A 14,488-nucleotide genomic window follows, 5' to 3' on the forward strand; every position below is an offset into this window, starting at 1 on the left:
CTCCAGCTGAGCTGGGAGTTCAGTAACTCCCAGTCGGTTCCCAACCCATCACAAGGGTGTAACTACAATTACACTAGACAATGAGTCGGTCTCGAAGCTCGCTGCTGCCCGAAGAGCCATTCCTGCTCCTCCTTCTCCCGCAGTCAGAGCTCATCTGACCTCTCCGTGAGCTGATTCAGTTTGCTCAATTGGCAGAAAACTCGTCTGGCCAAATATGGGGGGGGGGATCTGCCTGCTCAGTGAGATGGAGCGGGTGCAAGATATCCAACAACCACCAACACGGATGCAAAAGGCATGTGGGGAGGAAAGAGAGGAGGAGCAGTCCAGGCGCAGGCTGACTCCCCTTTTGCCCAGGGAGAGTACTGAGCTCAGCCCTCATCTCTGAGACTTCACAGTTGGTGAGCTGATGTAAACACAGCTCACAGGGAAAAAAAAAAAATCTGCTTTTTGTCCCAGCCACGCACTTCTGACACATCCTTGAGTATCCAAATCAAGAACAGTTGTTCCTTAACTCATTGAACTGTCACATGAGCTCTGGGGACAGCAGGGAGGCAGCTGGAAGGTGAGGCTGGAGAGAATGGACAGATCCCATTGAGACACTTGCCCCAACATGCCAGCTAAGAGAAGCAGCACAATAATCATTAAAATAGGCCCTTGGCAGGGGAATGGGATGAACAATAAATGCAACTACTAAAATGCTGGTGAGGGTTCTCCTCCATCCTAAGAGCAAGAGCTCTGTGTAGGGTGGATATAATGGAGGGGGAAAATAAAGATCTAGAGAAGCAGCAACACATGAACTGAAGCAAGATAAAATAAACTTAATTTTTTTACTGGTACTGTCTGTAAAGTAATCCTGTGCCCTTCAGGGATGGAAAGTAAATATCAAGGTCTGTAAAAATTCAGCTTAGCTGTGCTGAACTGTGAAACAGTTTGAGCTACAATCAGAAAAGCTACTGCAGTCAGATCTACAGACATACCCTGCTGAAACTAAAAACATCCCTCAAAAATCAGACCAACCAAACTCTGACCTGCAAACCTCTGTTGAATGGCAAGATGCAAGAAACACCAGAGTTAAGTTAGAACCTAAACTAGTTTTTGAAGTACCTTGATATACTGTTTTCTTAGCAGCTTTAACAGCAACACACTCCAGCTGAGGCATCACAGCCCTTTAACATCTGACATGCCAACCTACAAGTTCCTTTTTCCTGCCAGTTCTGATGCCTTTTCTCCCCAGCAAAGAGTGCAGGAATGCTATCATTCCACCACTTTCAAATAAGATGGCAGAATTCTGCTTAAAAATCAGCTGTAATTACATTTAAATAACTGTATCAACACTTACTCAGCTCTCGGCTCTCTTTGGAACCTCACAATGCTGATTTTAATTTCACTATAAATATTCATGCACTTGAAATGAAGATATGAACATTTTTATTGCTTTTATCTCACAGCCCAGTATGTAAAATTAAAGTTGGGGGAGGGAAATATATTAACTTTAGGTCATTAAAGAAAGCCAAGTGAAATAATACATGCAGAGCGTAAAAAAACAACAAACCCAACCACAAGTATCTGCTTTCCATACAAGTCAACAGGACTCAAAATGCAAGACTACATATTTTTCGTCATCTGACCCTTGTATCTGAAGACAGATTTAATGCATTTATAAAAGAGTGACAAGCCTGCTTAATCAGAAGTTATGTGAGAAATTCAGTAGCCTACATTACACAGGTCAGAGCAGACAACAAGAGTCCCATTGTGGGTGCTGAGAGAGATTAGGGCAAAGCACAAGTCTCACAACAAAACACACACCCCATACATCCAGAACAGAAATGCTTATTTATGAAGAGGTATGGTCTTATGCACAAACTTAAACACCCCACATTTCACAGAGGATTACACAAAGCCATTCCTTTGGCTTGTAAAGTTCCCCTTAAAGCTGTCCATTTCCAATGACTATTCTCTGCTTGGGACTTGCTGCAGCTTCAGGGTTAAACACAGCCAAGCACTCCTGCAGTATCAATGGCAAGATGACACAGCTTGACAAAAACTATGAAATCAGGCTAGCAAAGGCAAAGCCAAGTACTTTATCCTGTCTGATTAAGTTTCATTGGAAGGTTGGCACAGTGACCTTACAGACCTTCTAGCTGTAAAGTCAATACTAAGCCCAAGGCTTCTTAAACTCTTAGCCTAGAGAATGTGGAATGGGAAGGGTCATGTTTTACAGTGAGCACTGACCAAAAGAGAACTAGGTTACACACACAATTTTTTTGTGTTTTGATACGTAAGCTTCTTCAAGTTCTCTTGCTATATCACTTTAAAAAAAAAAAACAAAAAACACAAACCAGCATGATGTTGTATAATTTCTTAATGCAAGCCCATTACTCCACACAGCTTCTTTAGGGCTGCATTAGATTTCTCTGCCTTGAAATCTAATACATTATTTAAACAATCACTCCTTAGTCCTATTCTCTGGAGTATTTCAATCATCATTCCTGAATTTTTCCTTTAATATCTTGATGCTGAATATATAGGAAGGAACAAGAGTTGATGGCAGACACAGAAATTACATTAAAGCAGCACAAAAACCCTGTTCCTTTCCTACAGCACACTTGCATGTTGCTTTATTTTGTATCACCCTTTTCTCCCAACCCCAGAAGAAATCAAGCACTGAAACTACATGCTGTTTATATGCCACCATCTAACTTAAAACTGCTTCTCAGGCTTCTCACACAACTCTTTAAATGCATTTTTAATTACTTCTCCTGAAGCAAGACCTCATTTCCCCCTAAATTCAGGTTTTATTAATTTTGTCAGTTTTCTGATCATTCTCCCCCTCCTTGCACCTCTTATAAATCAAGCTTGCTCTCAACCAACTGCCCTCGGTAGCTCTGCACACCATGATCTCTAACCTTGCTGCTTCTGTCATCTTTTCCACTCCTTTATCCTCAGCACCTTTTAATCCCTTCCACTTCCCACCTACACAGGGGAACAAGCTCCAGCACATGTGCCTTTGACCTTAAGCTTTATGCCAGCACACACTGCACAGACAGCTTGATGTTTACTCCAAATAGATGATCTGAAGACTGGAGCAGCTCTGCTCTGGAGACAGGCTGGGAGAGTTGGGATTGCTCAGCCTGGAGAAGAGAAGGCTCCAGGGAGACTTAGAACACCTTCCAGTGCCTGAAGGGGCTCCAGGAAAGCTGGGGAGGGACTTGGGACAGGGGCTTGTAGTGAGAGGCCAAGGAATAATGGATTAAAACTGGAGGAGGGGAGGTTTAGGTTGGACATGAGGAGGAAATTCTTTGCTGTGAGGGAGGTGAGATGCTGGCCCAGGTTGCCCAGAGAAGATGTGGCTGCCCCATCCCTGGCAGTGCTGAAGGGCAGGTTGGATGGGGCTTGGAGCAACCTGGGCTGGTGGGAGGTGTCCCTGCCCATGGCAGGGGGGTTGGAATTGGATGGCCTTGAAGGTCCCTTTCAACTCAAACCATTCTATGAATCTGTGATATGGATTAAAGTCTCCCCATCTTTCCTTCAATTTGGACGTTCACAAGAATTCTCTCTTATCCCCAGCCACTTCATTTTCAGAAGGCTTAGAAGAACATTAGTATCATCACTGTCATAGCAAGTTTGCCTGAAATCAGTAAATATGCCTAAGAATTATTTAGGGAGAACAGAGTGAACAACCAGATAGCCCTGAGAAACAGAGCTCGGGCTTGGAGCAGGAGGGAGGAGACCATCTTCATCTTTCTGAAACTCATGGTCTCTTTCCTACATGGCACAGTAAGAACAAAAGGGAAGGAAAAAGGTTAAAACTAACCTAAAATGCAAAGGATTCCATCAGGCTGAGATTTGCTGCTCTGTGTCAGGATACTCTGAATGTTTCGAAGTCGGCTGCAGCTGCAAAAGAGAAGAGAATTCACACTTAAGGTCAGTGTCTTCAAGTGCTCAAACTTGGTAGGCTGGAGTTGACCTAGTTTTCTTCTTCATTATATAAACTAAGCAGACACAGTTTAACTTGGGTATCTGTTGTTTAAAATACATTTAAATCTGCATCGAAACACCCCCAGATTAGTTATTTCTGTCAACTGCAAGCCCATAGCTCTGAGAGAAGACTAGAACCCATAACTACACCTTCTAACCAAGTGTCCTGTTCATCTCTAACCTCGAGCAAAAAAATCCTGTTCAATTGTCTTCTCACCAAGCCAGAACCACTCCTTTCTCTACCAGAAAAGCAGAGAGCAAAGCAACACAGGGCAGGGGATGCCCAGGTGGAGAGCTGCCCAGGGAAGGGTCTGCAGCACCTCCTACACCCCAAGAGGAGTTGGCAAAAGATGAGTCCAGCACCTCCAGCTCTATACCCAAAGAAATACCTAGATCATTTTACTAACATTCACATCACCTTTCTCATGACTTCTATATTCAACCCATGACATTTTTCTAAAGTGAACAGTTAAGTTATAAGCCTGAAGTATAATCTTCGAGAATCTACATTAAAAAGAAATGAAATAAAACCAAGTCTTGCCAAGATTTGCTTTATCAAAATTAATTATTATTTAAAGTTTATTTTAGTTGTCCAATATGCATCTTTAAGGCAGGCAAAAAGAAATCAGCTACAATAACCACACAGAGAGCAATACAATTTGTGCTTCCAGGCAACATTTCATGAGCTTGTTTTAATACAGATAGAAGACAAGAAATTTTACTGCTGATATAATGGAATGTGTTTGCTTGTTTATAGTCTTGTTTATATAACTATGAGCTGTTCAGCTCTAGGAAACAAACGTCTCTTACAGCAACACTGCAACAGAGCTAAATTTATGATCTGCTCAAATAAACAAGAATTCCTATTTTCATAGTTACTTAAGCCAAGTAAAAAGCAAATAGATCTTTTCAGTAATACTACAATTATCATGCTCTACTTTCTCTGAAAGACAGAATGAACACGAAAGGTTTACACTATAGCTCATCTGAGTGCAATTCAAACACCCACATTAAAGGACAGACATTGGAAGAAACTTTCATAGCGAGTACAAACTCAGTGCTACCCACTCCAGTTTTATTTTTTCCCAATTTTCAGTTGCCTGTTTGAGTTCTGGATCCCTCAATTCTTCTATTTCCCTGAAAATCCCCAATTCATGTTATATACTGTACTGTCTCACAGTGCACCCTATGGATGAATAGATATTTTGATTTAGTCTTAGATACAGAAAGAGAAATTAAAGCCACTGATGAAAGCAAAGATTAAAAGGCTAAAGGTACTCAAGGGCCTTTAGTGAGAGGACAAGGGGGAATGGTTTGAAATTGAAAGTGGGGAGATTTAGGTGAGACATTAGGAAGAAATCCTTTCCAGGAAGGGTGTTGAGACCCTGGCCCAGGCTGCCCAGAGAAGCTGTGGCTGCCCCATCCCTGGCAGTGTTGAAGGGCAGGTTGGATGGGGCTTGGAGCAACCTGGTCTGGTGGGAGGTGTCCCTGCCCATGCAGGGGGGTGGAACTAGATGATCTTGAAGGTCCCTTCCAACCCAAACCATTCTATGATTCTCTGAAACCAGAAGATGTTGCCCATGCAGGTGATGCTATGAAGTCTGTGAAAGAAACATTGAACTTTACATGACGCATTTTAGCAACTTCTAATTGTTTGTTCTTTAAAACCTAACCTAAAACCAAATCTCACAGGTCTCCAAATTTAAGGTTTTGTACCTTAACCTGGAAGACTTCTGTCCCATCATTAAACACCAGCTAGGTGTGAGCTGACCCACTATGGCAAGCTGTAAAATGCTTGTATTTTTATACTTCTCATGTCACAAGATTAAGAGCAGAAAAACTCACTAGACTCTTCAAGGTGAGTGGAACCAAATTTGACTAACTGCATTTGTGAGCATGCAAACAAGCCAGCAGTTATTTAAGCACCAGCTGCAGGCAAATAGAATTGCAAACTGTAAACCACTAGAAAATGGAAGCAAATCTATGTACAGACAAAGCCTGCATGAGAACACAAACGCCTCTGAACAAATCTGCAAGGGGCTGTTTGAGAGCAACCCAGGCTTCCCCAGGCTCCCTGGAGGACAGACAGAGAGCACTTGTGAGAACCAGCACAGGGACTTCAGTGGTGGCATAAGCAGCAGCTTCCAGACTGACTTTTATTAAACATTTACCCTATCAGAGGATGCATCTCCCTGCTTCTGCTCAGAGTGGGAACAGAAACTGTCATCAGAAAAAAAGTATAAGGAATCCTTCCCTATTGAAGGCTCAAGAGGGTAGATTTTTCTATAAACTCCTCTCAGAAACACGATGTAAATATCCCTCCACTACTGGTGTTCAACTTCTATGCTCAAGGCAAATTTAAGTAATTCTCCAGTCAAAGACAGGTTTGTCTGGATTGTAAAACATTTTTAAAACCTCTTATAAACACAGCATTAACACATACCTTGAGTTTGCTAACATTTTTTTTCCTCTATACTGATGACTTGTAAAAGAAAGGAACAGTTAGGACTAAATTTGACATAAAACAAATACAGAAACTCCTTGTAAGCAACTTGTGGGAGCAGATACTCTCACTGATTAAAAAAAAATATTACTGTATGATACAAGGTAAGTTATTCCTATGATCTTTAAATTTTAACTTCAAACTATCAACTTTGACAAAAGGGAGACCTTGTCAAATACATTTTGCACCCAAAAAAAAAGTTGGTGTAATGACCTAATGCAACAAGATCAGAGCAAAGCAAAATACACAAGATTTTTTGTTGACTTAAACTCTGTGAAACTATTCTTCTATCTGGTCAAGTAAGTTGGGGGGACGAGGGGAAGAGGAAAGGAACTAGAGGAGGAAAGTACTTGTATGGTTGTTCTGGGTTGGCTATTTCTCCCCCCCTCAAGTTTTGATTTAACGTTAGGAATTCTACTCTCCAGGAATTACTTTCAGTATCTTTCACAGATACAACAACCTTGGTTCATCCCTTAAAATATATAAAAATCTCAGATTTAGCTGCTAAGAAATTTCTGCCAAGTGAAGCTGAATGTCACTGATCCATTTCCTCCAGGAGAAAGTCCTGACGTAAAAGGAAAAAGCACAACTTACATGTTTGTTATATCTTCATGAGATATATTACCCTAAAGACGTTTATTTCAATCTTCGTATCTTAATGAGATGTATGACCCTAAAGATGTTTATTTATTTCAAGCTTAATATAAAACAGTCTTCAGCAGAGTCTTTTTCCTTCCCTCGCTTAAACTAGTGGTTTCTATGAAAGAAATTGTTGAACAAGCTTCTTCACAGGAATATTTTCCATGTCATTCAAAGTGTGTATAAATCACTACATTCAAAGGCTGACACTAAAAACAGAAGACTTCTGTGTCTGAAGAAAGACATTATTCAGAAATACTGAAGAGAATAATTAGAATTCTTACTACATGCTTTTAAACAATACAGGCTAAACTGTGTATAAAGTCAGAGGGGGAAAAATGGCATTTTCTTGCATTGCACATTAAACAGCCATCTGACAAAAACAAAGAAACTGTCCTGGGAACAAAATTCCGTGACTTTTCCCGTCTCCAAAGCAAGCACCCTAGCAAGGGTACTGACATGTTATTCCTTTTCATTTCACCACAGTAACACCATTTCAAGCAGAAGCAGCAAAGGACCTCTACACAACATCACCCTCCAGGCTTCGGAACACCTTTCTGGATTTTGTGGCTCTATCCACATTCATAACCACGACTCCATTTTACAGCAGCTCGATGCTGAAAAACCAGGTGTGTTCAGAAAACAATGACATGAAGACTTCCTAAGGAACCCCCAAATTCCTGGACTATAATGAGATTCAAACCAGGTCTATCCCAACCACATCCAAAGAGACAATCACAGGCAACCAGGCTGCTTTAGAAAAGGATAAGGAGTTGAAGTAGGTGAAGTTTCCCAACACACAGCTTGGAGCAGAACAGGCAATTTTTGCATCATCTTCAGCCCCTGTAAGAGCTCACAGTGCTGCAGGGGATGGCCTGGCCCTTCTCTCTGCCTTTGTATATGCTCCAACAATCTTGAAGCCCTGTGTCAAGTCAGATCAGCTTACAGATCCAAACAAACTCCAGCCCAGGAATTAAAAAAATAATGCTTTCCAACATCAGCAAGCTGATCTGACTGCTGATGAAAGCAGGTCAGAAGGCAAAGCCATGTTTTGGAGCAGCATCTGGCAATAAACTGTGCTTGGGCCAATTAAGAAACTATATATTGAGGTACTTGATATTCTGCTAATCTTGGACTATATCCAAAGAAAAGGGGAAGATAATTGACAATCATTAACTTCTAAGAATTAATGCTCATCTGTTCACGTTTTCATGCTAATTATGCAAAGTACTTTGCTTTACAACAGTGTAGCCTGTCACAACTTAGCAACAGACAAGGGGCTGCAAGCCATGAACGTTGGCAAATAAAGAGAATATCCACAAAAGTGCTTCAAGAAAAAAGAACCCATTTTTTTTTTTAAATAATTCCACAGAGTATTTTAATTTCATTTACATCTCCACATCGTGTTACGTTTTTTTTCTGCATCCCTTGCTGCTGGCTGTGAATTTATAACAAGCTGCTTGTTGTAATCCAGGGGTGCTAAGGCAGCAACGATCCCAGCGTTGATCCCTGATTGATTCCTGATCGATTCCCACAGGCTGCCTCGCCAGCCGTCCGGGATGGCCTCAGCTGTGCTCAACGTGCCATTCAGCTGACAAAGGAGGGACTGCACTGCCTTGAGTATGTTTTGCTTCATACTGGCAGATGTTCTGCTCCTCCCCCACAAAGGCCTTAAAAGCCCCCACGTGGCAAAGCTTTGACAGATACCAGCAAACGAGGGGGAAAATCGGAGACACCCCTGGCAAGCTTGTGCAAATCCTCACGTTCACCTTCAGGGCACGGCTTGAATAGATTCGTGCTGTCTACCTAAAGCAGACACTGGTTTTAACCCTAAACACTTGATTTTTTTAAAAATAAATAAATTAAAGAGAAAGATAAAGCAGTTTCTTTTTTTTTCAAATCTCACTTCTTGTTAACCTGCTGTTACTACCATCTGTTTCCACTCTGCCCCCCCCAAAAATAAAATCAAGTTTATTTTTCATGGGCCTTTTGTTGACCTCACAAATCCTCCCAGAAATATTATTGTCTGCTTATATTAGAGTACAGGATTTCTCACACTCCCATCCTGCCTTATTGGTGACAACAGAACTCAGAAGTCAAACTGAGTTAAAGACCCTCAGCATGTCATGAACTTCAAAAGCAGTTGAGTTGAAACTTTGTATCTAGGTCAAACAATAAAGAGTTGATCTGAAACTCTGTATCTAATTGAACAATAACAATTTGATTTGAAACTTTGTATTTAATTTAACAAGTTGAATCGAAACTTTGTATCCAGCTTTAATACATTCTCAGTTCCTTTGGGGTTTTTGTCTTAGCTCACCAAAATAACCGTTTCACTGCTTGACACTCACAGAAGACACTGAGATTCTCTCACCTTAAAATACATTACAATTTTCCAGCTATTTTCAAGATTTCTCTGCAATGAACATGGGGAACTTGACAGTAAGTAGGAGAAGTAGCAACTTCAAAAACACTTGGCATATTCAATAATAGTAAGTAGCAAATATTAAAACTGGATGCAAAGGAAGACATTTCAACTCTGTACATTCTACTGGACGAAATTCCTTGCTTCTTCATAGAATTGTAGAATGGTTTGGGTGTGAAGGGACCTTCAAGATCATCCTGTCACAACCCCCCTGCATGGGCAGGGACACCTCCCACCAGCCCAGGCTGCTCCAAGCCCCATCCAACCTGCCCTTCAACACTGCCAGGGATGGGGCAGCCACAGCTTCCCTGGGCAACCTGGGCCAGGGTCTCACCACCCTCACAGCAAGGAATTTCTTCATAATAGCTCACCTAAATCTCCCCTCTTCCACTTTCAATCCATTTCCCCTTGTCCTCTCACTACACACCCTGGTAAAAAGTCTCTTCCCCTGCTTCCTGTTGGCCAAGCACAAATCTCTTCTCCCTAAATGTTTAGGACTGTGTGATGCCGTTTGCAAATTACCAACTTGTTGAGGATCTCCAGCACACCTGAACAGTTGCAGCACTTATTAAGAAAGCCTCAATACTCAGCTGAAGCTCATGAGCTGAAAGGAAGTTCTTCCATGGGTGCCATCAAATTAGTTTGCCCATCAGCTACACACACAAGTGCCAGTCAGACCTGCAGCCTTCAGGCCTTCTCTATTAAATGGACTGATTTACAAAAACCAGCTCTCTATTTTCACTTTCTTACATTGCAGCATGTTATCGAGGATGCCAACTATTTCCCCCAAAAAACCTGAGAAAATGAAAATGCTTTAAGACTAGCATTTGGAGTGTAATTACTCTGCCATCCACCTCGGATCAGAAGGACAAGGCAAGCGCCCAGCACTTCAGCAGAAACCAGAAGTTAAGCTGCAGTGCCTAAATTTATTTCAGAGCCCATTACTGGATCTCAACCACTGCAGCCACAAAGCAGGAAGCCAGATGCTTTGTCACCAGTTTGAGCTGAACGATGGCAAAGGGGTAACTTCAGCTGCAGCTCCCCAGGCAGCAGAGTTAACACAATCCATCTGCTCCTCCCCTTGGCAACTCTTCCTTCCCAAGCATCTCTTTTACCTTTCTATTCATATCAGCCATATGGTCTCACACTCCTAGTAACTTTGGCTGCAGCCTAGCACTCCACAGACCCCTAACTTGGTAGAAACCCACCCATATTCAAGGATTCACATATTCCCTATTTTTTTTTTTTCCCCATCCTCTAAGTCAGAAAATTGAATTAGCTCTCTCTTTGCATGGTTAAAATACAACACATTCCCTAAAAAAAATGCCAGTGAAATTCTGCTATTACAAAATCCTGAACCTCAGCATAGTTACATAAGGAAGACACGGATACAAACTGTTAATCTTTCAACACGGAGACGTCCCCTGCTAAAACTGGTTGGGAAACCACAACTACTCTTTCATCCCTGCACCACCATGCTCCCAAACACCCCTCTGACTGCTCCTCTGAAGCTGCAGGAAAGAAGCCACATGCTTAACAGCTATGTGATTAAAACCAGAATGGTTAAGAGGATGAGAATATCAGGCGTAGAGGCAGAGGCAACATAAAAATGGACCCAAGGAATTATTTTGCATGTCCCCACACTGACACACGGTGAGAATTCATCTGTGTTAGGCTGCAGCAAATTAAGAAGGAAATTCTGCCTACCCTCATTTACATAAAGGTAACACAAAATGGTTCTAAGCAGAACAAATGTACTTTGGTTTTAGATGGTGAAATTTAACCGAAGCATTTAAGAGAAATTTTGTTCAGAAATGCATGTACTCTTAAGGGAAGCTTCATTTACCACTAAACACAGACACATGAAACATGACATCACCCTCTAAAAAGGCAAACCCTTTTTTGGGCAATACTCTCAGTTCAAGTTTGGGTTGTGTTTTGTTGTTTGTTTGTTTGTTTGTTTTTTATTTACAAAACCATTCTTGACTTGCTTTTGTTGTTCAAATGCTGAGGGTCCAAACCCCAGCTCCCAACACACCATCCAGCAGACCAAAACTCTGAAGTACGTGGAAGAACTCCAAGAATTATCTCTGGCCGTTTCTCTATTCTTTATATAGTCTTAAGAATTTTTCCATTCCTGTTTGGGACTTGGGGGTGGGGGGAGGAGGGTAAGGGATTGTTTTGTTTTAAGTTATTTTTATTAACTGCCTGGTATCTTGCTGACTGCTTGGGAAATTTATTGCAAACACTGGCTCCCCTGCCTCCATCTGGCCTGGAAAAAGAAAGAAAAAAAAACTGCACAAGAACAAATGTTGAGGAGGAAAAAAAATTCAAGGATGGCATGCTTCCTACAAACATGCCAAATTACAGATGCTGTCTGGATCTCCCAGTGGAGCTCAAAAGCCTGCAGATGTTCACAGAGAGTCTGAATCTTCTCATGACAACTCTACAACAGGATCTCAGATTACAAAAATCACTCGTAAGGAAAGGGGCTTGAGTGGAAACCATTTTCTCTCTCAGCTTGCATTTTACCATCTTGGCATTTTGTTACTGATCATGAATTTTGAGATACTTTCCTGCCATAAGCAAATACTAAGGTCTTTCTAGACAAACGAGGTTAATTTATTCAGTGAAAAAAATGGGCTCAAACCCGTCATTTTTCCTTCCCCCTTATGACCAGTTCAATTTTAAACTGCAGGCAGAGAGAGAACAGAACCATCACAGAACAGCCATGTTCATGTATTTCAAGCAAAGAGAACGACCTCCATTTCTTCCTCGCAGTGCAGGATTTCTCATTTCACAGGCAGCTTTCCCCTTCTTGTACACAATAACTACAGAACTGAAAACCCACAGCAAACACAGACCCACCTTGGTAGCTTGGCCAAGTGTTTGCATGAAATTTACGTGCCATTTACATGCAATGTCCCAATTACTCTATTATCTGACTTCACGCTGGCGACTGTTTCCATGTATTGTGCTGTAACTATGGAAGGCATCAAGCACTTCAGCTCCTGGGTTGTTCTTTGTGATACTGAGGCACTTCAGATAATGCCCGGGAGCCTAAGATACCCACATAAGGTGTGCCTTAAGTCTGTAAGAGGAAACAGAGCTCCAGCAACCTAAGGATACCTGAGCTGACACCCGAGCTCCCACAGAGCCAATGCTATTACCTAACATGTCCCAGCTCTTGTCAAGCTTTATCCTCCATATTTCCGATGCTCAGAGAATGTGATCGCCTTTGTACCCTCAAGCAGTTCTGCACAAGCCACCCAGCAAGTGCTCACACAAACATAAAAACTCCTTTATTTCCATTATCCCTTAACCCGTCCCAAAGCTCTGCCCTTCCTACCCTCATTCAGCTTTCCTACCTTTTCCAAGCCCTTTTTCCCTACTTCCAAAGCAGCCCCACACCCATCCCCTCCCTAACCAGCCCCATGCTTAGCTCCCCCACAGCCACAGCACCCTAAACCCGCTCCCTCCAGACCAGCCCCTCCCCAGACCCCTCTTTTTGTCCCCCAGCCTGTCACAGCCTCCCACACACCCTCCTCCAGCGGGGTTTTGGGGTTCACCTATCCCTCCACGCGCGAGGCCGCGGCAGGTCCCTGCCAAGGCCACCAACGCTTCTCCCCCGGCAGCCAGACGGCAAAATCAGCCAGCCCCCCATCACGCCCCAGCCCTTCTCCCCACAGCCCAGACCCTCAAACGCCGCTCCTCACGCTCCAGCCCCCCACAACCCCCCTTCACGACTCCAATCCCCCCCCCTGCAGCACCCCCCAACCCCCCCCCTGCAGCACCCCCCAAACCCCCCCTGCAGCACCCCCTGGCCACCACGACACCTCAACACCCCCAACCCCTCTCTTCTCGCCCACCCCAGCGCCTCCGAAGCCCTTTAACCCCCCTCCCACCCCCCTCCCCCTTCCCACCAGCGCACCCCAACACCCTCCCCGACCCCCCCCCCTCATCCCTCCCCGACCCCCCCCCATTGCCCACACACACCTCTCCCAACATCCCCCTCCCCCACCAAATCCCCTCTCTTATCTCCCCCCAACCCCCTCCCCCGCCAGCTCCCCCCACAACCCCTCCAAACACCCCTCAACACCCCCCCCCCAGCCCCCTTACAACACCCCCAAACCTTCTTCATCCCCTCAGAACCCCCTCAACACCCGGCCCGGCCTCCTCCCACCCCCCCCCCCCCCCACTCCCAGCCCCCCAAAAACCCCCACCCCCAAACCCCTGTCAGCCCTTTTCACCGACACCCTCCCCCGTTACCTGACGAAGGCCCGGGCGGCCCGGGGGCGGCGGGGCGAGGGGCGCGGGGCCGGCGGGAGGAGCGGGGAGCGGCCGCACAGCGCCATGGCGACCGCGAAGCGCTGAGGGGAGGGAGGGAGGAGCCGCCAACAGGCCCCGCGCCCCGCCCGGCCCGCACCAACACCGGGATGGGGGGGGGGTGGGGTGAGGGAGAGAGCTCTTCCCGGCGGGATGCAGCCCGGCTTCCTCCTTCTCCCACACGGAGAGGGGCTGGAATGGCTTTCCTGCCGCAGGGAGCGGCTGGGTGCACGCAGAGCGGGGCGGGGGGGAGGGAGGGAGGGGGGTTACGGGGGGTTCTTCATCCCCCCTCCGGAACGCGTGGGCTCGTCCAGCTCCTGCACCCCCCACCCACCCCGCGCACACCCCTCCCCGCAGCCCCCTGGGTCCCGGTGACACGGACCCCCCGAGACCCCCACAGAGCCCCGCGGGACCCTGTGACACGGACCCCCTGAACCCCATCCCGGAGCCCCGCGGGACCCCATGACACGGACCCCCCGAGTCCCCCCCAGAGCCCCGCGGGACCCTGTGACACGGACCCTCCGAACCCCCCCCCCGCCACGGAGCCCCACGGGACCCTGTGACACGGACCCCCCGAACCCCCCTCCGGAGCCCCACGGGACCCCGTGACACGGGCC

The 14,488-nt window shown here is 45.0% G+C and overlaps 1 protein-coding gene across 1 annotated transcript in view; it reads right to left on the minus strand.

The window, feature by feature from the left end:
• The window catches only part of DNAAF9 (dynein axonemal assembly factor 9), an 87,867-nt gene extending 73,967 nt beyond the window's left edge, over nucleotides 1-13,900 (minus strand). Inside the window, exons 1-2 of the mRNA XM_051617314.1 lie at nucleotides 13,815-13,900; nucleotides 3,815-3,894 (exon numbers count right to left, since the gene is read on the minus strand). Of these exons, the coding sequence (XP_051473274.1) occupies nucleotides 3,815-3,894; nucleotides 13,815-13,900 (166 nt within the window). The remainder of the gene's footprint in view (nucleotides 1-3,814; nucleotides 3,895-13,814) is intronic.
• Nucleotides 13,901-14,488: the final 588 nt, after the last annotated feature.

This window comes from Apus apus, chromosome 4 (genome assembly GCF_020740795.1).
Source record: "Apus apus isolate bApuApu2 chromosome 4, bApuApu2.pri.cur, whole genome shotgun sequence".
NCBI classification, from domain to species: Eukaryota; Metazoa; Chordata; class Aves; order Apodiformes; family Apodidae; genus Apus; species Apus apus.